This window comes from Dendronephthya gigantea, unplaced genomic scaffold (assembly GCF_004324835.1).
Source record: "Dendronephthya gigantea isolate DGI-Jeju-01 unplaced genomic scaffold, DenGig_1.0 000007F, whole genome shotgun sequence".
Lineage (NCBI taxonomy): Eukaryota > Metazoa > Cnidaria > Anthozoa > Malacalcyonacea > Nephtheidae > Dendronephthya > Dendronephthya gigantea.
The window spans coordinates 1,821,616-1,844,412 of record NW_021163017.1 but is presented as its reverse complement, the minus strand read 5'-3'; the positions used below and the strand labels follow the sequence as shown (position 1 = coordinate 1,844,412).

The window sequence follows — 22,797 nt, the reverse complement described above, 5'->3', positions numbered from 1 at the left end:
TCCCGAGATTAAGAACTGCATCAGAACTCGTTTATTGTTGCTTGAAATCTTCTATTTTACTACAAGAAAGGACGAATTAACTCAGTCACTTCGAGGTCGATTTAAAACAAATATAATAACTAAGATTGCAATTTGGAAAGTTTCAATATTTTAATTGTTGGCGTGGGAAGGCTTTTGTCCGTTTAAAATAAACTTACTGAGCAGTGCTAAAGGAACTTTTTTGGCACAAAACAGCGGAACTTTTTGACAGTAAACAGCGGAAATTTATGATGTTGGCAATGAAAAGGGTTTTATTATAAAAAGTATATTTCAAAAAACTTTTTACACTGAGAATGATTTTTTTACACCAAAATTACCGAACGCTTCAGCAAAGACTAGGAACTTTGGCCCCAAACAGCAACTTTGAATACTTGAGAAAACGTTAGGTCGCAACATACGTGTGAAGCTCTGATTCCACGGGTGAAATTTTTTTCAAGCAAAGAAATCGAAGGACCGATTACAAGGTTTGGTTTCTTTTTTCAGTAATCTGGCAACCCTGCATTTGACCCTCATCACACACCCTAGACACTCTTGAAACGGTCCTGCCTAATGAGTAATGGCGACTTGTAGGTCCAGCCCACTGGTCCAGCCTCGTACCCAGACTAACTATAAATATAGGCACACTACAGGCTTTCACGTAGATCAGTGGCTAAGCTGAGCGAGCGCCCCAAAATCCCCTGCGCGCTCACTCAGCTTAGCCACTGATCAATGTAAAAGCCTGTAGTGTGCTTGTTGGTCACTGACACTGGTAATAGACCCATTGTACCGACGTCATAATCGGCCCCAGATGCCTAATTCATGTGACGTTACGTGCACAGGGAACCACAGTTAATGGACTGGGAGGGAACATACCTAATAAATTTTTCATGGTCCACTATATCTTTGAAATATGAAGTATCTCTGCTTTAGGGGATGAGGAAGTTTTTGTAAAAAATTATGATATTGCTTATATTCATATATTGTTATTCTAATTGGTAAATTGGCCATAATTGAAAATTGCAGGAATTCTTGTCTTCCTTTCTATTTTCGTATTCGATTGCATTCGACGATTGTTTGACCTACTTGAATAAAAAAGCTGTTATTATCCCGAAGAACTATTTGAGGTATCTATGTCTATCAGCCTATGTCTTACTCTTTTAAAGTGGCGAGACTTTTGGTCTGAAAGCTTGAGACTAAAAGTCATCTCCAAATTGTCATTTAATACACTATTGCATACACCGATGTAATTAAAACATCTGTCACTTGCTGCTGTCTTATAGAGGTCTTGCAAACCTCTATAAACCGAACTTAATTGATTTATCATGTTTGCATATATTTAGAATATCTAGTTTAAAAATAGGTGTCATAATTTGTCAAAGTTTTTTGAAAGTATGTATCATTACTGATTAGTATGACAGAGATTTTAAATATTTATTTAGAAAAGAATGTCAGAATCCAAGGCAAGCAAAAATGATGTTGTGTCAAAAGTTAAAAAATGGTTAAAAGGCAATAATAATACTATTGAACTAAAATTGACTTCAAAGACACCTTTGGATGGTTTGGTGGAGCAAGATTTCCCCGGCCGTGCTCAGCATGGGCCTTCTTTTGCCTATAGTTCAACTACTGAACAGGGCATCAAAATCTATTTCCTCATTTCATTCACCAAGATCATATCCCCTTCATCAACTGTTGAAGAATTAAGAAATGCTCTACAGTTTGTCACCTTGGATGAAATACCGCTTCAGGGTTTTGAACACCCCCCTGGGTGGAGAATCCGTCCACGGACACCTGTGTCGTCATTCAAAGAGGGTGTTGAGATTGTGTCGTATGAAAATGGAAGGTTACACTATAAGGTTGATACCAAGTTCTTTTGCATATACGGCAATTGCGATGAAATTACTCCTGGTTCTTGCAATCCTCCTTCACCTCCAAATACATATTTTAATATTGAACAAGATATCCGTGGACTTATTGATGTGAATATGCCACTCATATTCCTTCAAGAGAAATGTTCATAAATTTTAGGATTTATTGACTAATTAATTTCTAATTGGACCTGAAAATATAAGTTGTATAATATCAAAGTTAAAGATGTTAGATTTTTTTAAAATATGTTTATTAGCTACTTTGTAGTAAGTTCCAAAATCCTTAATTTTGGCTATTCAATTTTCACATTATTTTGGTAGTGGGTAAGGCCATATTATGATATATTTGGTTGTGGTTTCACGTAATTTTGGGCTGGGGAATGGGCTAGGGTGAAAGTGCAAGGGGTAAGGGGGGGGAGTGCTCACTGAGCTCTATTACAATTAATAAGGGGGGGGTGTTCTCGGTTTAAGATAAAACGAAAAAATTACGTAATTACGTTACGTAATTATGTTACGTAATTGTAACAAGAGCATTAAACCGGGGGCGGGAAACGCCGGGTATTTAATTTTTCAAAACAAAAACAAAAACATGGCGGTCATATTAAATGGACGAAAGAACATCAAATATTGGCTATATTATAATAGCTAAATCTCACTTTAGATTTAAGATCATGTAGAGCTCTTTCTAAATGTACAAGATGTACACCGTACGAGCAAAGAGCACCTTTGTACTACGTTCTGCAATGCACAGAACGATCACAAGGACGAATCTTATGCAATGCCAGCATTCCATTGTGAAGCGATCAAATAGGGGAAAATCAACAAATGGATGTGAAAAAACTATTTGTAGTCTTACTATTGAGCGTTTCTTCAGTGGTTGGGTGGGAAAACGAGAAGAACTAAGTAAAATCAGACGGTTTTCCCAGGTTTGTGCATAATTTTGTGTCTTGAATTGACTTGTTGGGACCAGGGTGGCAGGGTCTAGCAGGGATGGGACTTTTTGTTAATTTTCCACGTTGCCTCCTAATTGCTCCAGGTCCTCGTTAGGCAACCTCACGCAAAATTCGCGAATCTAAAAGTTATACCTGGTGGTTTCTTAAGTCAAATACTGGAGGAAAGTCGGAGTAAGCAAGGTAATTTAATAGGTTATCCTGTGATCATGATGAAGAATGAAAATCCACAATCCTGGTCAAAACATTGAAGACACTCATGATCAGTGTTAATTGACACTACATTCAGGAGTTGGGAGATTTATATCAAAATTATTCCCCCTTTCCCCCAGAAATCGATGTTGAGTGATATGTCAAAACTCATTCAAGCATTTAGCATAGATTCAATATTGATTAGGGGGACAAGGGAAATCAACACAGAAATGTTGATATTTTGCATAAAAAACTACAAATCATTCAGAGTGTAGTCGATTGTTTTGGCCAGGATTGCAGGTATGTAGCAAATTGCCAAATGCTTGATAGGTACGACATTGCCAGTCATATGGGAGAAGGTTGGTCCTCTGCATGATCTGTTGTAGGATGAGGGATTCTTGGTGTGAGCTGCTCTGCATGGTATGGTAGGAGACACAAGCACAACCATTGAGCATGATTGATGGTGGTATATATTGGGTGGTACAGTGATACCTTTCCTTAACTAAATGTTGTTGCTACAAGGTTATAATGGGAATTTGATGATTAAATTGAACATGTGGTTTAATTTGTATGGTCAAGGCATTGGACATGCCACTAGTTTATCAGAAACTTTAATGTTACTGTCAAGTGTTTACCCTAATGAGGTCGCTTACTTACTTACTTACTTACTTACTTACTTACTTACTTACTTACTTACTTACTTACTTACTTACTTACTTACTTACTTACTTACTAAAGAGATAAAAAGCATCAAAATTACACAGTACCTAAACATTAATGTACTACGTAATCACTACATGATAAAGTTTTAAATTAATCACATATATTCTTGTGATTTAATTTAACAGGACGACTTGCTCTGTTTACAAACATGGACAATAAATCAGATTCCAATAAATCCCGACCTCCAGGTAATTTTAATTAGGTCGTAATTGTCAAAGGATGTGTGGTGATACTGCTGAATAGTTGTATCAACATTTTTTTATCATCCAGGCAATAAATGGTTACATTGACCACAAACTTAACATGTCCACTTGATAGGTTAAATAAATTTCGACTTGATAGTAGAAAATTTTGATTTATGTGGAAAGTCTATGCATATTGGGTATTAATTGATACAAGAATTGAAGCTTTTTCTATGCGTCATTTTAGAAAATCCTAACTCTGGTTTTACTGATCCAAATGGGGTGAACACTTTCCTGCTGTTGAGTTTTATACTAGGAGCTTTGTATCTTCTTGGTTCAAATGGAGACCCTGTGCCAGAGATCACATGGAACACATTCCATCGGGAAATGCTCATGACAGGAGAGGTACAGATCATAAAATATTGCATAGTATTAATATATACATTTGAACGTTTCTACAGATAACATCAGTTGGCATTGTGCTCAATATATTTGTGTAGTGCCAGTAGACTGGTAAATTCTGTGTTCTGGAATATTTCTTTTACACAGGTAGAGAAGTTAGATATTGGACACACTCGAGATATTGTGTATGTTTATTTGTACCGAGGGGCTATTGTGGCGGGAAAAGAGGTAAATAAGTATACATACTTTACTGTATCTGAGTATATAGTTTACTATAACTGTAAGAGTACAAATTATACTGCACCTGAATTGTGCCAAATATGACATACACCGACACTGTTATAACTAGCTTATACAGGTAGACTTGTAGTGATATAATTTGTTGCATGGTTTTTGCTTTAGGTGCGATCATTCGGTCCTCATTACCGACTACAAGTTCTAAACGCGGAAAGTTTCGAAGAGAAATTGATTAATGCATACAAAGATCTCGGGATATCCCCAGATGAATATTTACCGATCAATTATCGAGTGGAAAATGAACTTGTGTACGTATATTTCAATCTTACATGTTACCCACATTCTTTTTTGACATAACTCGAAATGATTTAAAGCAGAAGCAGAACTTGCCGAGAACACCACGGTACCGGCGTTTCGCACCAAAACACGACATATCTCGTTTCGCGCCAAAATACGATCTTTTGCGTTTCGCGCCAAAATCTAGTGTTGCAACAGTGAACCTTTACCAGCAGACAACTTAATGAAATATCCACATCTAAACCCGTGATAGGAGTTATAAGGAAAAAGATAACAATTTTTGCAATAATATTTCCGGCATTGGTTCTGGAGATTGACTCTGAAGTAAAGTCGAAAAATCATCGGAAAGTTATTGTCTTGTTTTTATATTACCGCCATCTTTAAACAAAATATATATATATTATTAAAAAATACGCGAGAATTTACATGAAGAAGGTAGCTGTAATAATTGAAATATTTTGTTTCCATCATTCACAGTGGAGCATTCGTCAGTGCCGCTAGCAGTCTCATTATATTTGGTGCCCTGTGGTATATGTTTTTTTACCGTGGAAAATCTGGTGGAGCATCCAGGAGCAGCAATCTTTTCGGCGATAATAATCCCTTTGTAAGTTAAATCAATGATAAAAAACTATTGTCTATTACACATATTTTTCATTGTTTTTTGTGTGTGAATTAAAATTGTCACCCAATAAGTAGTTGGTATGTCAAACAATTACAAAACAGACAATGACAGATTATGACGTTATGGGGAAGCCAAGAATTCTATAGGAAATTACATGTACTATTCATACACAAATACAGTAACTGATGATATTGTTTTGTTTTCAGAAAGATCGCGGGAAAGCTAAGGCGACTATTATAGAAGCTGGTCGGAACAATGACATTAGGTGTGAAAGAGCTCTATATGGCTATAAAATCCTGAGTGTTCAACGTCTGTATTCTTAAAGCTCACTCACACTCAAATTCATTGAATTGGAGATCTCAATCTTCTCATAGCGTTTACACTCGGATAAGTGCTTGATTTTCCGTGTTACTCTAAATAAAGCCAATGATTAAGAAATAACTTTCCATTGATCCGTGATAACAACATTTATACGTCACATATGGCTTTTTGAATACAGGCATAAATTTTTGTAGTTTACGCCTTTTGGGGAATTTTTTTATAGTCAACCCGCAGTTGTTATTTCAACAGTATTAAGCTAGGATATTAACATCTGATGATTTATTTTAAGACTGAAAGATGTTGGAGGAATGGGCGAAGCCAAGGAGGAAGTTCTTGAATTTGTGGACTACTTGAAATCACCAAACAGATATAAAGAATTGGGAGCGAAAATACCCAAGGTGCACAGATTCTTATCATTACTTTGGTTTAACGACGGATACTTGCTAATTCTGGATAGAAATCTCTCTCCAGGTCTAAGAACTAAGAATAGTTGCATGGCCACTATAATAAAATTGTTTAATGGTAAGTAGAGTATATAGGATTCGATCATGTTACGAAATATTGGTTGATTTTGTTGGCTTTCAGGGAGCTCTCTTGGTTGGACCTCCGGGTACTGGTAAAACATTGTTAGCAAGGGCGATTGCCACAGAAGCGATGGTTCCATTTCTCTCCATGGCTGGTCCGGAATTTGTCGAAATGTTTTCTGGTACTGTGAGATTCTAGTTTTCACTACCGATTATAGCTATATTTACAACACGAAATGTCAACAATAATGATATCAGAATGAGAACGAGGTCATTTTATCCAAGTTTCAGTGGTTTCTCGGACCCCTCTCCGTATAGGAGCAACCCAAAACTTCTGTCCCTAATAATAACCTTGATTATAACCGAACGTGTATTGTTTATACTTCTGTTTGCTATATGCATATATCGAGAAAGAGCCGGTCTTTCCTTAAATGTTGTTATCAAATTTGCAAAATATCCCGTATAGGTGTCGGATCTGCTCGTGTACGAGATTTATTTGATCAAGCTAAGAAACGAGCGCCTTGCATTGTATATATTGATGAACTGGATTCCATTGGAAGATCAAGAAAAACATCGTATGTTTTAGCCAATTACTGAATTGTTTAATACCGATGTTCAGATTTAACGTCCGCCACTACCGCTGTTGAGGAATTACATAAACCATGCAATCAAACTATTTCTATCAGCTACAATAACCAATCACGAGCACAATAGATCACGGAAAAGTGTCACAGTATCTCCCCTGGAAAAAAAATATTTTCGAACATTAAAAAAGAAGAGATGGGAAACTCAGACATCTGAGAGCCTGCTTCCAGACAGGCTGGCGCCAACTCGGTCAATGGCTTCCGAAAAGAGTAGCAAAACTTGCGTAAATTAAATGCAGTTCGGGTTTTTATATTTGTATATTTTACTGAAACAATAAACCTGTAAAACGAAATCTTTATTTTCTAGCGGTTTGACAGGCGGTGAAAACGAGCAGGAAAATACATTGATACAATTGTTAGTCGAAATGGATGGTAAGTTCCTGTCCGCTAAAACTGACATAAAACCCATCAAATTTGCAATAGAATATTCATGTCTTAAAGAACTGTTGTGTACAAGCTCTAATTAGCCTGTGCACAGACGCAACGCTCCTTCAAGCGTGCAAAATGTTCTTGGAATGTTTTCCATTTCTAGGAATGAATTCCATTGATGGAGTCATAATGCTGGCTTCAACCAATAGAGCCGACATTTTGGATAAGGTGGAATAACGGGGGGTTTAACATTATACTAATTAATTGTCTACGGCCACTTTGAATAATTTCTATTTTCTATCTTCTTTTTCTTTGCACGAGCACCTAACTAACCAACTAGATTTAAGTTATTGACTTTTTTATGAACCTGTAGGCTTTACTCAGGCCAGGTAGGTTTGATCGACTGATAAACATTGATCTACCCACATTGGCCGAACGAAAGGACATCGTTAAGGTTCACTTGAGTAAACTGAAGCTTCAAAAAGATATAAATGAATATGTTCAAAGATTGGCAGAACTTACACCTGGATATTCTGGTAGGTCACATATATAGATCACATGCATTCATATAAACAATTCCATATATGACAATAGTATATTTCAGCTATTGTATATACCAATGGGTATAATTATGGAATCATTTAAGGACTCAAGTTGACTTGTTATTAGAAAATCAGGTTCAAGTAATCATCGAAAGAGCTCTAATTATTATAAAACCAAAATCATTTGCTAAGCAGTGCAGATGCTATGGATATTATCATGTGACAAATATGCCATATATGTGGGACCATGATATTTTAGGAGCTGACTTGGCCAATATTTGTAACGAGGCCGCACTCCATGCGGCACGCCTGAACGAGACGACTGTGGATACGAAGAATTTTGATTATGCCGTGGAAAGAATTATAGCAGGTCAATATTTTCAGATTTATTAATATTTTCGGATTAAACGGACTTAAGATTTTTGAAGACGATGTGTTGAGGTTGTATTCTGAGGACAAATTCAGTATAACGACAATATATATAATCAGGATATAATTTATGGAATTATGGATTAAATTGGAAAACAATTATATTTGAAATCACAGTGCATAGGTTTTCCTAGCCAAATTCTAGGGGAAAGTGTCGAAGACTGGACAATTGAAAATAGGGTTTTATATAGGATTTCAATAGAGGTTCATTCCAGGGATGTACCTTAGCTTGTTCAAGTGATTGCAAGTGTACAGAACTGTGTGACGTCTGAAAACGGTCTAGCAAATCAGTTTCCTCAAAAACTAGCATTTAGAAAAACTCCTCTCTCTGCGCTGTTGATATGGGTGGTTCCTGTGTCTTGAAGGTATGGAAAAAAAGACCCATGCAATGTCTTCAGTTGAACGAGAAATGTTGGCATATCACGAGGCGGGTCATGTTATTGTTGGTTGGATGTTGCAACACGTCGACCCACTATTAAAGGTGAAACATACAACCATGTGAAAGCATAGATATATTGGAAATCTATACTCTGTTCAAAACCATGATATCCCAATATACCTTGTACCCTATTCATTATACTCTACAAAATTGTGTATATATTTTTATTTAGGTTTCCATTGTGCTCCGAACCAGTGCTGCCTTGGGCTATTCTCAATATTTTCCATCTGACCAGAAATTGTATACGACTGAACAGGTAATCAATCCATGATGTTTGACTTTTTGGAAATTGGAAACTTTGAAAGTTGTGTTCATTTTTAGTAACTGCTGTTGCGTGGAAGTCTTCTCAATCAGTTGTAAACTGGACTGATTAAATTCCTTATTATTATAGTTGCTCGATCGCATGTGCTTGGCTCTTGGTGGACGAGTGGCTGAGGGGAAAATCTTCCAAAAAATAACCACAGGTATACATTAGGCTTGACGTAATGTCCCCCAATGTTCATTTAAGTGGAAGCATTAACCCTCTATGACTATAGTGCACTTGTGTTTACATTTTATGTTTTTATATGACGATCGGTAGGGGCGGAGGATGATTTAAAAAAGGTGACGGACATTGCATACAAACAGGTGCGGTTAAATTGTTGGTAAATTTTCTTTTGACACATGCTCCAACCACAGTTGGATGCAAAGGTACATTTTCACTGGACCATCCAAAGATCTGGTAATCCAACTGGCTTCCTATTTTAACACACAATAAGAAACCTTTTTTTAAACAATCGTCTATTCAGATTGCCTCATACGGTATGAACGCCAGGGTTGGAAATATTTCGCTGCCTCAAAAGAAAGCGAACGAGTTGGGCAAGAAACCTTACAGCGATAAACTAAGTCGACTTATTGATGAGGTAAGGTTAACCATCTTTCTGTGTTGCTTCGCAGTACGTGTTGCTCCATAATTCGCTTTCGAATCTCCAGGAAGTTCGATCGTTGATCTCGAAATGTTACAAACGAACGGAGTCCCTTATTGAGAGACACACGGAGGAGCTTCAGAAGGTAATTCAATACAGATTTCTATATCTTTATAAAATTATGTCGATTGCAGTAACTATATATAAACTCCTTAAAGGGAGTGTGAGCAAGTCATTTATAGATCAGTCATATCTCCCAATATGCGCCGTTATTTTTGACATTTCTCCATAGGTAGCCCAAGCGTTGCTAAAACACGAGGTCCTAAACTATGAGGATATCGAAAAGATTATTGGTGAACGACCCTATCCTGACTCTCGTAAACCAGAAACACTTTCTTAGCTCGATGTATGAAGAAATTACTCAATGTGTATTTTTTCTATATGTGTTTTTTCCACTGTTTTGAAGACCATCAGACATGCTGTCCTCTTTTTTATTTTGGTGAATTATGCAATATGAATCATGATTTATCGCTTTACGTTTCAATGAAGGACCCGGACTTCACGACGCCAGATACGCCAATCCGCATAGTCACGATATCAAATTTAACTGCATCACCTACGAGTTCTCTGTTGTTTCATAATTCGATAATTTTAAGGGCCAGACGTCGAAGCAGCAAAATATAAGATAAATTTATGGTGTGTTGTAAAAATTTAACATTTAAGTTAAAAGCTACGAATAAGATTGTAAAGATACAGTGTGTGAGATTTGAGAAAATAAATTCATTTAAATTGTTATTTCATTTGAGATCCTACCAAAAAGTATTAAGTTTCGTCCGTAAGATCCTTCCAAAAAAGGATTAGGTAAAATAAAAAACTACAGACTTTCACCGCAAGAACTGGTGGTGCAGTGGCGAAGACGGTGATCTGCCAAGTATACGGTCGATGGTTCAAGTCCTGGATAAACCGAAAAACTGAAAAAAGAACGGTAATAAAGTGAGAATTTGGTAATAAAGTGAGAATTTTTAAGTGTGAGAGGAGTAGAGCGAGAGGGCGAATATGCCCTCCAAATTTGTATTTTATTTTGAAAGTTTCTAAAAGTTTCAAAGTTTGTGGCCATTAGGCATTAGTATTGCTAAATTAAATAAAAAATTCCTACCCTCCAAGATGAATTACATAAACAAACCTAAAGTAAATTGTCATCGCAATCCCAAAAAGTATCTTTATGTCCTTGGAAACATTGAATTTTATAATAATCACTTAGCTCTATGATTTTAACTGAAGAAAGAGAACGTTGAAAGTTCTATAGAATTTCAGAAATGATTCCATAAAAAAATCATTGCACTTTCCTCTTTATATCAAAATTTATGGAATATATGGAATATTTCGAATATTTATATTTATGGAAATATATAAATTTCCATCGAAGTGGAAACCCTGGATTCATGTAATTAGCCAATCAGGATGACCGGATTTGCAGGGTTTTGATTGGCCGAGAAGTTACTGGCACGATTTTGAATTTCAATTTTGAACAATCTTCAAACAGTGTATAATTTACAGCGTTCTGTATATAGGGAAGGGATTGTTGTGTTTCGTTTATTTTGGTAAATCTTGATATTTTTGCTTGATATTATTTGTTGGTTTAAAGAGCTTTTACAGCAAAGAATGGAGGAACCCATTGTCGACCCAAATTACGAATTTGAAGCTCCCCAATTCGTGAATTTTAACAGCGTGCTTGAAGAAGATGGCTCCGCCGACTCGTGGTTTGGTATGTTGAAAATTTCACGCTATCGTAAAGCGCTTTAATTCAGCGATCGCTCATCTGACTTTGCTTTTTTAGATGGCAAACCCGACGATGAAGGAGGAATACAGATTCCTACCGAGTTTGACGCGAATGAATCGCAGAATGAAGGGTCGAAACGAAAGCAGGTTGTTGTTGATGTGTTGCTAACAGAGAAAGCGAATAGCAAAATTTCCGATGCAGAAGCTAAACCAACTCCAATCGAACAGCAGAAGACAGAGCAAAGCGTAGAAAGTACAAATGCGAATGATGAAGGTAAAATTCAGGGTAATATTAAAGAAGAAAACATTGAAATTGACAAATCAAAATCCGAAACAAAGTGTGTCTCTGCAGAATCTGGCGAACATGTCGTTAGCGAAAATGGGGATAGTTTAGTTAAAAATGACCCCGGATCGTCGATAAATTCAACTGAGTTACTCCCAAATAAAGTTCCTAATCAAGAAATACAGGACAAAAATAATAACATAAGCTCTGGGGAAAGCATTGTGCAACAAAAAAATAGCGAAGATCTTGTTGAAACTGCCGAGAATGGCGTCGTTGCTAATGAAGTAGATCATAAAAGCTCAGATATTGAGAAAACTGAAAGCGAGGTGGAAAGTCGAAAGGAAGGCCAAACTGATACAAGTGAGAATTGTTCTACCACTGAAGAAGATGGACACAAAGATCATACAAGCGAAAGGGAACAAAGGTATATTTATATATGAAATTCTTGTGTTTCATGTGGTGCCTCAATATTGATTCCAATGAAGGTTATCTCAAAAATCCAGACACAGTGAAGAGAGTGACTAAATGTTCACTCTATTTGTTTGCTTGCACTTAGTAGCAAATATGTGTCATTTGGTATATACACTGTGCAGCATAAAGATTGGAAAATTTGCTGTCCCCCATCCTATATATAATGCTCAGATGCTGAAATGTTAATGTTGCCCACTTATAGACACTGGGATAGTGGGATCAGTTCGCCTTAAACAATAATTATTATATGTTATCCATATAATAGTGCGTATTAAATACCTATCAAAAACCATCCTGGTGAAATTTCAATTTCAATATATCTTTCTGATCATAATGATGTCCAACATGGAAAGTCTGATTTTACACAAAGTTTGATTGGCTCTGCGAAACTAAAGGTCAGTTCGTTTACACTTGCATTTTGTAACTTATTAACTCATTCAACATTGCAGCAAAAATTGCAAGTGTAAACAGGCCTTAATAGAACCTTCTTTGTTAAATGAAATCGCTCCTGAGCATGGCAAAATCACAACTAAAATTGGCTTTGATAATCAACTGCAGTCATGCATTGCATGCTTGAAAGCTAAAAGGAGATTTGTCTATTAACAAGACAATCAAACTTTGTGCAACATCAGACCTGCTGATGAGAAAGATCTATGGATAATCATAATGATTAATGATCTGATATCCAATGGTTTAATTGACAGGGTGACTAGGGTTTCAAAGAGGACCAGATCACTAAATACATCAGCTTCAAGTAATATTCCAAACAAAAGAAAAAAGAAGACTAGAGCTTCAGGGGGGAGCATACAGACAAGACGATCCAAATCCATCTGTAGTAATCAAGCTCATCCCACCATTACTGTTCCTGTTACACCACAATGTCTCAAGTGAGTATCTGTTAGGATCGAAAGTTAAGGCTTAAAGCTAATTTAAAAATTTTGTTTTATTGTATAACTATAAGTTTGGTAGTGTATTATTTTTGAATCTAGAGAGGCAATAAGGATTGTGTCAGAGTAAAAAAACACAGCTGTTCATTACCAATGCAAACAAATAATTCTGTTTTGAGCCCAGGCCCTCCAATAGCTTCGTTGCTTACCTTTTGCCCCATGGCCCAGGTATTCAGGAAAGAGAATATTAAGTTAAAGTAAACATTCATAGTTTCATAAATTCCTGAGAATACAGTATATAACAAAAACTCAAAATAACAATACCGAAACTCTTCTTGCTATAATCGTCGTCGGTGTACAAGCTAAAATCGTTCAGAACAGTTCACGATTAATATTGTATTTTCCGTGTAATTTTCAAATGAAATACTGGTTTTGACGTTTTGTTTACACTTTTTTGCGAGCTGAAAGTGGCGGGAAAATACAGAAAGTCAGCCAATCAAATTGCCCGTTATATATAGCTTGTATTATAATGAGAATTTCATTACCCAATCAATTTTTTCCTTATATTTCAGACGGCAGAGGACGAACAAACCTGCGATGATCAAGTTAAAGACGACGGAGGAGCTTGAGATGGAATGCATTGCAAAACTTCGGAAGCAGACGAAGCGCCATATCAAGGTGAACGAGAATTTAATGAAGAAAGCCATCTCGTGCCCGGCCGTGAACGCGGTGAGAGCTGGCGCGAGCCTCACTCGACCCCAGGAATTTCACTTCCAGACGGACAGACGTGTCAAGCAACATCCAATGGCGACGCGTTCCGAACAACCTACCGAAGCGAACGGCGACGATTCCGAAAAGGGATTCTGGAATAGTCTACGACAACATCCACCATCACCGGTAATTATGCATGGGATGGGTTTACTGGATGGGGTGCATAGGGGTACACCCCCTGGGTTCCCTCAGTTTCATTTTCAGGCTCTAAACCAACATGCACTGTAATATATCCCGCGCATACGGGTTTAAAATTTCCGTTGAAATATTACACTTACAGTATCGCGTATTAAAAAGATAAACATAAACAGCATAATGCATAACTAATTTTGGCGGGAAATCGCGTTCCACTGGAGGTTTTTTCCCTTTATCGCGCAAACATTTTTTGATATATCACGATTTAATATTATACCCAAACTTTACAGTCGTGGAAAAACCGTGCCGCTACCGTGCCAAAGCCATTCAACCTCAGCGATGGTGGACAGAAGAAGCGTAAGCGGTCCGCAATGGACACGGACTCCAAGGAAACAGACTCTTACGAAACGATGGCGTATCAAGTCTACAAGTTCCAGACCACGACTCCGCCACGTTTCCGGACGAGAAAGGCGAACGACTCCGGCTTCAAAAGCGACACCGACTGTGGCCCGGAGAAAACCGAGTCGGCGCCGAAGCATGTCACCTTACCCAAGACTCCAAACCTCAGCACGAAAACAAGATCTCGTCCTGTGGCTGAGGATGTCATAAGCAAGGAGGCAAGAGAAGAAAAAGAAGTTGAAGAAATGAAAAAGTGAGTGTAGTGCGTACGACTGTGTCCATGAAAAAAAATTCAACTTAATCCTAGGATTTTTTTGCATTTTTCACTCGATCCTGTGGGGGGAGCTAAAGTAATGTTTAAACGAAACCAAGATGGAACGCTTTCCCTATAATAAACTATATTAAAACTATATACGCTTTTACTATAAAAAACTATAACGCCATGCGTTCTAAAATTCAAATGTTCATTTCCCAATGTTACAAAGTGTCCAATCAAATTGCGCACGTTGGATGAAAGCCAATTATGATTGGATGATTATACACTTGGGATTTCAACATCTGAAGTTTCAGGACAGATTTTTTGTTCCGAAAAATAAAGCTCCGCTATTCCGCTATATTATATTAAGCGAGAGTCATCCGCTATATTATATTCAGCGAGAGTCGTATGAAACTTACTGCAACTAAACTTTTTCTTCCAGTTACAAGTTCAAGGCAAAGCCGTTCGATCGTCGAATCGTTGAATGTGATGGCATGTTCGGCGTGAAGAAACCCGAGGAAACGATCGAGGCGACGAAACCCAAGCCTTTTGTTTTCGAATCAGGTGAACGGCTGATTGCCAGAAAAGATAAAGAACCAGCCGAAAATGAGGTTTGTTGGAATAATGCATTTTTCTGCTATTTCGATCAACCTTTTAAAAGATATACACATTACAGCTGATTTGACATCAATTTTGCTGAAGAAATTTTATTTTGAAGTTCGGAAATTAGTTAGAAAACTGAACAGTTTATATATATATATATTTATAATTATAATATAATATTATATATATATATATAACATAAAGTTTATGAAACCGTAATTGCAAACATGACATTTGATAGGCTACCCTCGTTTCAATCATCGTGGCCAATCACAGAGGCTTGTTAATACGAAAATCTGTTTATTACCGATGATCGATGTATTAAGTAATGTTTTACCAACAATTAATATCATATTTTGCGCTTTTTCCCGTATTAGGGTGAGGTGTCAAATTTCAAGGCAATGCCACAGCCGAATTTCGAGAAAGTATTCAAACCACAGTTGAAGCATGAAAAGACGGCGCCCAAACCATTCTCATTCGAAGTAAAAGATAAGGAAAGATGGCAGAAAAAAGAGGAAAAGATTCATGAGGTTTACAAGGAGGAAGAAAAGGTTAGAAAATTTTAACCATTTGTGGTTAGTTATTTTTGCAAATACTTCTTTAGGATCTTCACTTCAATTAGGGAAGAACTGGCTTTCTTTTCGACAAAGACATATTTCTGCAGGCGGAAATATAACATGTCGATATCAATATGCTGCAATTACGCGGAGAAAAGCATTTTCTTTATAAAGAAATAAATTTTCTTAATAAAGAAATTCACACACGTTTGCATTTAAATTGGCATCTCACAAGCTAGGAATCTTTCAATAATGCCAGTTTCTATTATTTTTTATATTCTTTTGCCATATTGGCATTCTTTTTTTATCATTTTTAACCATAAACGTCAAGGTTTCCGATATTTTGGTTTCGCTTCAGTTCGACGCCTGTTCTCGCTTCAAACGAACGTGCGGCCCAATTAGCAATTTTTGATTTTGGTTTCAAGGATGCGCGATCTTTTTAACCATTAACTTCTTTATCGTCTTTCGTCGCGAGCTCTAATGGCTATTTGAACCGCAAGTTTCACGATTGTTTATTTGCAGTTGCGAGAATTTAAGGCTCATCCCTTGCCCTCGGACTCGCCTGACCCACTGCCTGCGGTATCGTCGAAGTGCGGGACCAGTTTTAGACCATTCGCACTCAATACGGAGAACAGGGGAGCGAAGAAAGCGGAAAAATGGATCCAAAAGGTTAGTGCGTTTGTCATACGTGTTTACATTGCGTGCATGGAATGAATCGACTTCAATTATAAACTCATAGTTTTTAGTTCGTGTTTGCATGAAACTCTACAATACAAGCTGAAAATTGTTTAACCTCACTGGAAATACCTATTAGCAGTTGTTATATTGTGGTATTGCTTTCTCAGATTCCTAGAAATCAGAGGTGGTATACATTTGACGAAATTGGGTGACTTTGTTATACAGGGGAAAACTAAATGATTTTAAATCGACTAGATCTTTGCTATTTAAGTTTTTTGTTCTGCTACTGACTAGCGCTGTCGTGTTGCTTTATCGTGTAGGTGAGATCAGAACTGGAAGAATGTCGCAGCAAAGCCACGTTCAAGGCAAAACCGTGCAAAGTTGTCCACGACGCGCCGTTCATCCCGCAGAAATCACAAAAACCGCTCACGGAGGTCAGCGAATTCGCGCTGAATACGAACCATCGTGCCGAGCGACGCGAGGAACTGGAGACGAGTAAAAAAGAGCGGGAACAGATCGACGAGGATTTACGACGAGAGCGCGAGGCTCAACGAGAGCGCGAAGAAGAGGCAGCTCTGGTGTTACTGCGGAAGAACTTGGTGCACAAAGCCCAACCTATACACAAATACAAGAATGTGAAAGTGAAGCCAAGCGACAAGCCGCTGACCGAAGCACATTCGCCGGCCTGGAGTGAAATGAAACGACGAAGGGTCGACAGTCACAGATAACGTATTGCTTCTCTCAAATACAAATCGTATTGGGGATCAGATGATAGTCTTATGTAGGAAATATATTTACATACATCTCTTGTAAGATGGGGGCCCTTAACTGTAAATAAGCCAAGCATATCAAAAGCTCGATATTCACACTTTTTTAGCCAAATAGTTGATTCGTTTATTTTGCGAAAACTTGAATAATTTACAAGATTACTTTAATTGTAATAGAAAATGCCAGCGAAGTTCATTGTGTTCAATATCAACTACCTATTTCATTGATACTTTCGTTTCACCGAAAGATTCAGCGCCGCATTGAATATTAGGCATCCTGAATAAACCATAGGAAAACTAGAGTAACATGGTTTTGGTGTCAAATTCGGTAAATCTCGTCCAACATGTTTCCCACAATGTACTTCATTGCTTTATACCGGTGTGTGACGTAAGCACTTCTGGTGTATATTTGCCATTTATCAAACCATATAGCTGACGTGGCGTAAATTTCATTGCCAAAGATTTTGCCTTGAAAATATTTGCGGCGAGGACAATATGAAAAAGCTTATTACACAAAAATTCTCGCGAGCAGCATTATTCCATACATAGAACAATAGTAAAGTATTTTGAAAACGATCAATTTCTTAACCTATTTATGTAAAAGTTTTAGTTTTAGCACATTAAAAATAATTTATTTAAAAACCACATTTGCCTAAAAAAATTTGCTGTCAGCAATACCGGAAACGGTTCATTTTCTGTCCCAAACGCAATGCACGTTAGACCAGATCCAAACTGCCTACTTGTAAGTACGTTGTCTGTTGTCGTTTTCGGCTGGCCATTTAAAATCATATTTATTTATCAATCAAAACGTTCCATAACCTTCAAATCTATTTAAAAATATACTCGGGGTATCGACATCATGATGGTAGGGAGCTGTTAACCAATTATTTGCAATCCATTTTTCCCCTTCGGTCACCAAACATCCACCATGCAGACTGTAGCCGTCCAACTCTCCTAACCATCCGCCATTTTTATAATCGACTCTATGGTTATACCACATCACTGCTGTTCCACGTTTTTTAGGTTTCACGATCAGATTGGCGGTGTGACAATATTCGTTCAGGTTGAACATATCCTTGTCTTCGCGAGCTTTTGCCTTCTACATAAGCAAAAACACTCGTTTGAAAGTCTGCAATTCCAAAGTCCTTGAAGTTGTGCTCCGAAATTGAGCAATTAATTGACTAAGTTTTTTGTCTTCAAATTATCCTGTCTTTGATAATAAAGAGTAGAATATACTTATCGTAGCGGGTTCTACAATCTACGGTACATAGTCAGAATTTCAATTGGAGTTCGTAAAGCATCACAACTTACCGACAAATCTAAAGTGGTATTGTCAGCAAGTGGGAAGGCCGTTTCCCCTCCTTTGTACTCGTCATTTAAATAATACAAAACGGTGACATATCTAAAGAAAATATTCTTGCCTTGGTCATAAAGTTAAACTACAGTTCACACTTGCACATCAAGTTGCACTTGCAGTCCAACTTGCTAACATTATTTGTCATGAAGATGTTTACTCGTTACCATTACCTGCAAAGTTTACATCTTCGCTCGGGCAAGGCCTGATGACAGCATGGCATATTCTGTCTTGTGTGAGTCTCGCTGTCAAAATGGGCATGATAGTGACCGAACGGTTGGTAACGGACGACCTAGGATAAAAAATCACGCGCTGTATATACCTCCTATCTACGGTCCTAAAAAGGTTGCTCGTAGAAGATGAGGTTACTAAAAGAAAATATTATCGAGAAGAAAATATTGCCAAAAATTTTAGAAAAACTCGTAAGTTATATGCGCTAGAATTCACAAATACCTGCATCTCTTCACCACCGTGCACCAAGAAACTTGGTAACTTAGTCAGTTTCGTAATCCTAAAATAAATTTTTCAATTCCGTTAATAAAAAGAACACTATGCATGTTATCTCCAGTCTCTCGAAAATATAGCTACATTCTTAAAATGTTTCTTTGATCTCAATTTTTTACAATTCTCGGTTCTTTTCTTTCCATGAAGATTTAAGTCTCCCAGAGTAAATAGCTCAAAACTAGGAAATTGCAAAAACCATTTCCGTTTTTTTAAATTTTGTGCATAATTTTCGAGCATAAATTTCGCTGGGATGCTTTCACTTTTCACCATAGCATGCGTAAGCAGTGAAAACGTATACCTCTTCAAAATCCTCGTCATCGTTTTATCACGTCCGAATCTCACCCAAGTCTGCTCGCTGTATCTGTCTCTATGTTTTGGATGAAGTCTGTGAAGTTTATAAAAGTAACCATCCATGCCGAGGATGTTGGTTGAAGGAAACTCGTCTCTTGTTATTTTTCCTATCCAAAATAAAAATAAATTTTATTCGACGTGTATATCTGCTTGGTTGTAAATGCTTGTCCGTATCGAATTCATAAACAGTTCAGAGAAACGATGTGAAATCGCCTTAAGTTCTCTAGTCTGGACTCATTTGGTTTGTTCACAGGTAGCCCGCTATATCGTTTTGCTTCACATGAAGTATATTCATCCTTAATTCAACTGCTGACATATCATCGCAGGCGCCGCCATTTTTTTCAGTGCACTTACTTTAATTATGTATTATGTCTACGATGATATGTCAGCAGTTGAATTAAGGATGAGGATACTTCATGTGAAGCAACACAATAGCGGGCTAGCTGTGGTTTGTTGTGTTTATTTTTGTTGTGATGCACTACTCAGCTTACCATCTTCTGCCTGTGTGATGTTCAGGTTTTCAATCCTGTTTAAAAAGAACAACTTTTCATCAGCTTTTTTCTATTGTAATGCTGCAGGAATGGGCTGGCAACCGTAAGGACATGAAATTGGGTTTTACTCACATGTATGAAATATCTTCTTTGTTGAGGAACAGAAGATGTTTCTTCCTGGCAAATTTTATTATCTTCGAGAAAAATGAAATAAACCTGATCAGTAAATGTCAAGGACATGAGTGACATTAGAGAACCACATCATAGTCTAAAACGTTAAAACAAACTTAAGAAATTTTGTCCTTCCTGCCTAGTAGGTAACTTGATAAAACGTTTTGTAATGAAACAATCCATATTTGCATTATAAGAACCAGTCATACCTCTAAAATACTAATAACACCATTTTTATTACGATCCCAATGATCAAATCGACCACCAAGCTCGCTTGGTTTCAACACTCCAGTCACTGGAAATGAAGAAACATTGTTCAATCCATGCATCTTTAAATGCTCACAAAAGAAACAAAGGCTTAACCGTAATTATATTCGCGCGTCAAATTTTCGCTATTTGGTTGCAAAGTTGCATATACTGAACTGAAGCAAGGTGACTCCGTAAACAATTAGATTTTTGAGCTTGAGTGCGAGCCTGAATCAACTGTCATATGGTTAAAATCGAGGATAGTCTAATTGTTTTGACGAAAAAAATAGTGAGACGATATTCCCAGTTTTGACTATTTTCGCCCAAGATCACTAAATATGTGATTTTTAGCAAGCCAATAGTGTAACCAAAAACTGTCAATCTTAAATTTTGAGCGCGAAAAGGATCAACTATATATGACGCGCCATACCATTGTCAGGGAGAATGGGCTGCAGTTTTGGTGTGAGACCACCTCTAGCCACACTGTTCTGCATGCCTTGCTCCACTGCTCGATTCATGATGAAGTCACATTCTTCTTCTGTCAGAAAATCTGGGATTTCTTCACCAGGTTAAATAAAAATACAGAAAATATTCGATATAAATAAAGAACTGCATGTCAGTCGGTTAGATCGCGATAGAAATTAACTGCATGGTTTGAGCATAAAAGAATATTTGTTCAGTGGCGTAGCCAGCCGAGTCGACTCCCGTTATGTGCAAATTTGATATGATTATAACCTGTTTGAAACGATTCTCAAGGTAGTTCTCGAACACAAAGGCACACAAAAACAGAAATTGGAAATGTCGTGTAATTTTCATTCTGCTATATATTATAGAGTGTGTAGACTAAGTTGTTCGACAGTCGTAGCTATGTCAATGAATACAATCAGAAGCTTTTCAAAATTTTTAGTTTTGTTAATTCTATCAGTCAGTCTTACCAAAGATTGGTGGTTGAAGAGCTCTTGTTATCATGGAGTGCTTTTTTTCACCGCCTAAGTCAATATCTTGGACATATCCCATCTACAATTATCGTAGAGCACGTTTTAGAGAATCTACATGACATGCATGAGGAAAACATTCAATGCACTTTTTCGCAAGTGAAGACTATAAATTCGATTCAAGTAAAGACTATAGTTATTACTCTTGCCAATTGAAGACAATCTTAATTTCTACGTGACGAACCTCAAAGATACATACATAAGAATTTTACGAAACCCAAATTTAATTAATTCTTAAGTTTGTATCTTTCTTTATAAATCTGTAGCTATTTTCACGAGATTCCAATTTGAATAGGCTGCTGTATTTGTTATTGATTCTGTCTCATGAGGTTGTGCCCTTCTCCGTGAATACTAGTTGTCCTGCGCTCCTAGCTTTACTGGTCAAACATATTGATAAATCAAAAAGATCAAATTTTACTAAAAATGATGTTTTTGAAAAAAAAACTCAAAGATTTAATATTAATGAAGTTTACATGAAGTATAATATACTTGACACACAACAAAGCACATCATTGTGGCCATCATTACTTGACACTTGCACACGTGCATCGTGAGAAGTTGCACGTTCTGTTATAGCTTTGTATAACAAATATTAAACTATATGACATCGTGCCAATACCGCCAAATATCCTACCTTGACCGGATTGAGCCTTGGCAAGGCGTAAGATTTGTCCTTATCCATGCAAGGTCCCTCGTTGACCCGAACGTCCCCAACTTTCAGCGAATCGCTGGCGGAACAGAAAGTTTGAATAAACAAAATATACAAAACCAAGTAATGTTCTCTCTCCATTTTGAAACCGCCACAAAAATGTCCGCTTTAATCAATCCTATCAGATTTTAAAGGACCATCTATTCACCACTTTCAGCAAATTTAATTAAATTCAAAGCTCTTGATCTTATTCCAGTTAAACTCTTCTCATGAATTCATCTGCCACATTCAATGAAGTTGACATCGACAAGGCCGCGCAATAATGAGCAGGTTGTCAAATTAAGAAATTCCACGTGTACCCCCAAATGATTCCAAAATGTAGTGGGTTCTTAAATCGACGATCTCTTGATAAGAAACCGGCTGATATACGGGCGAAAAAAAAATTTGAAAAATATTGCGATTCGATTATTCGAATTCGCATGAAACTGGTTGTTTTGAAAACAAAATGTTAGTATATCGTCTTTGCGCTTGAATGCGCGTTGAGATGAGGTGGTTGCATTCAACCTGGGCCGTTGACCTGGAAACGGCAGGTTTTGTTTTTCATCTTTGAAGAAAACAAAGATTTGAAGAGAAAGCTTTACATGAGGTGTGCATCAAATCGCTTGCCTTTGTCCATGGATCTTTTCTCAGGTGCGCCCGTTTTTGTATCATTTTATGGCTTTGTAAATAGGACTTGAACCCACGCTAGGAACAGCGATGAAAAACACCTGACAAAAGCCTTAAAATCAG

At 37.2% G+C, this 22,797-nt stretch overlaps 3 protein-coding genes across 4 annotated transcripts; 2 read left to right on the top strand and 1 right to left on the bottom strand.

The window, feature by feature from the left end:
• Window positions 1-2,471: 2,471 nt before the first annotated feature.
• Window positions 2,472-10,429, top strand: LOC114517202 (paraplegin-like). Of its 2 annotated transcripts, XM_028536862.1 has the most exons (23): window positions 2,472-2,809; window positions 2,920-3,016; window positions 3,874-3,936; window positions 4,178-4,335; window positions 4,480-4,560; window positions 4,735-4,877; window positions 5,344-5,470; window positions 5,695-5,753; window positions 6,099-6,207; window positions 6,395-6,515; window positions 6,800-6,908; window positions 7,285-7,349; window positions 7,510-7,574; window positions 7,720-7,882; window positions 8,148-8,258; window positions 8,683-8,798; window positions 8,929-9,012; window positions 9,148-9,220; window positions 9,337-9,383; window positions 9,545-9,658; window positions 9,729-9,806; window positions 9,954-10,067; window positions 10,211-10,429. In XM_028536862.1, the coding sequence occupies exons 1-22, from the start codon at window positions 2,573-2,575 to the stop codon at window positions 10,059-10,061; spliced, it is 2,328 nt and encodes a 775-aa protein (XP_028392663.1). In that variant the 5' UTR covers window positions 2,472-2,572; the 3' UTR covers window positions 10,062-10,067; window positions 10,211-10,429. The 2 variants fall into 2 exon arrangements, with proteins under 2 accessions (XP_028392663.1, XP_028392662.1); XM_028536861.1 differs by lacking the exon at window positions 10,211-10,429 and having other exon boundaries at window positions 9,954-10,139.
• Window positions 10,430-11,216: 787 nt separating this feature from the next.
• LOC114517096 (targeting protein for Xklp2-like) lies at window positions 11,217-17,228 on the top strand. The gene is made up of 9 exons (XM_028536742.1): window positions 11,217-11,426; window positions 11,499-12,147; window positions 12,899-13,081; window positions 13,654-13,978; window positions 14,278-14,639; window positions 15,085-15,253; window positions 15,623-15,796; window positions 16,325-16,471; window positions 16,801-17,228. Exons 1-9 carry the CDS (start codon window positions 11,324-11,326, stop codon window positions 17,206-17,208), a joined length of 2,520 nt encoding a protein of 839 aa, XP_028392543.1. The 5' UTR covers window positions 11,217-11,323; the 3' UTR covers window positions 17,209-17,228.
• Window positions 17,229-17,870: 642 nt separating this feature from the next.
• On the bottom strand, window positions 17,871-22,470 carry LOC114517097 (transmembrane prolyl 4-hydroxylase-like). Its single transcript, XM_028536743.1, has 11 exons — window positions 21,994-22,470; window positions 21,300-21,381; window positions 20,795-20,923; window positions 20,328-20,413; window positions 20,080-20,141; window positions 19,948-19,982; window positions 19,404-19,563; window positions 19,055-19,112; window positions 18,775-18,893; window positions 18,559-18,649; window positions 17,871-18,346 (listed from the first exon to the last, which is right to left on the bottom strand). Exons 1-11 carry the CDS (start codon window positions 22,147-22,149, stop codon window positions 18,050-18,052), a joined length of 1,275 nt encoding a protein of 424 aa, XP_028392544.1. The 5' UTR covers window positions 22,150-22,470; the 3' UTR covers window positions 17,871-18,049.
• Window positions 22,471-22,797: the final 327 nt, after the last annotated feature.

Bases quoted from the DNA above. Each gene is read 5' to 3' on its own strand.
- LOC114517202 (XM_028536862.1), top strand. From the start codon at position 2,573: ATGTACAAGATGTACACCGTACGAGCAAAGAGCACCTTTGTACTACGT. The intron at 2,810-2,919 runs GTTTGTGCATAA...TAATTGCTCCAG, and splicing joins AAATCAGACGGTTTTCCCAG to GTCCTCGTTAGGCAACCTCA. The intron at 3,937-4,177 runs GTAATTTTAATT...GCGTCATTTTAG, and splicing joins CAATAAATCCCGACCTCCAG to AAAATCCTAACTCTGGTTTT.
- LOC114517097 (XM_028536743.1), bottom strand. From the start codon at position 22,149: ATGGAGAGAGAACATTACTTGGTTTTGTATATTTTGTTTATTCAAACT. The intron at 19,564-19,947 runs GTAAGCTGAGTA...TATTTTGGATAG, and splicing joins CATCACACAGGCAGAAGATG to GAAAAATAACAAGAGACGAG. The intron at 18,347-18,558 runs GTAAGTTGTGAT...TTGCTTATGTAG, and splicing joins ATACCACTTTAGATTTGTCG to AAGGCAAAAGCTCGCGAAGA.
- LOC114517096 (XM_028536742.1), top strand. From the start codon at position 11,324: ATGGAGGAACCCATTGTCGACCCAAATTACGAATTTGAAGCTCCCCAA. The intron at 15,797-16,324 runs GTTAGAAAATTT...GTTTATTTGCAG, and splicing joins TTTACAAGGAGGAAGAAAAG to TTGCGAGAATTTAAGGCTCA. The intron at 16,472-16,800 runs GTTAGTGCGTTT...TTTATCGTGTAG, and splicing joins CGGAAAAATGGATCCAAAAG to GTGAGATCAGAACTGGAAGA.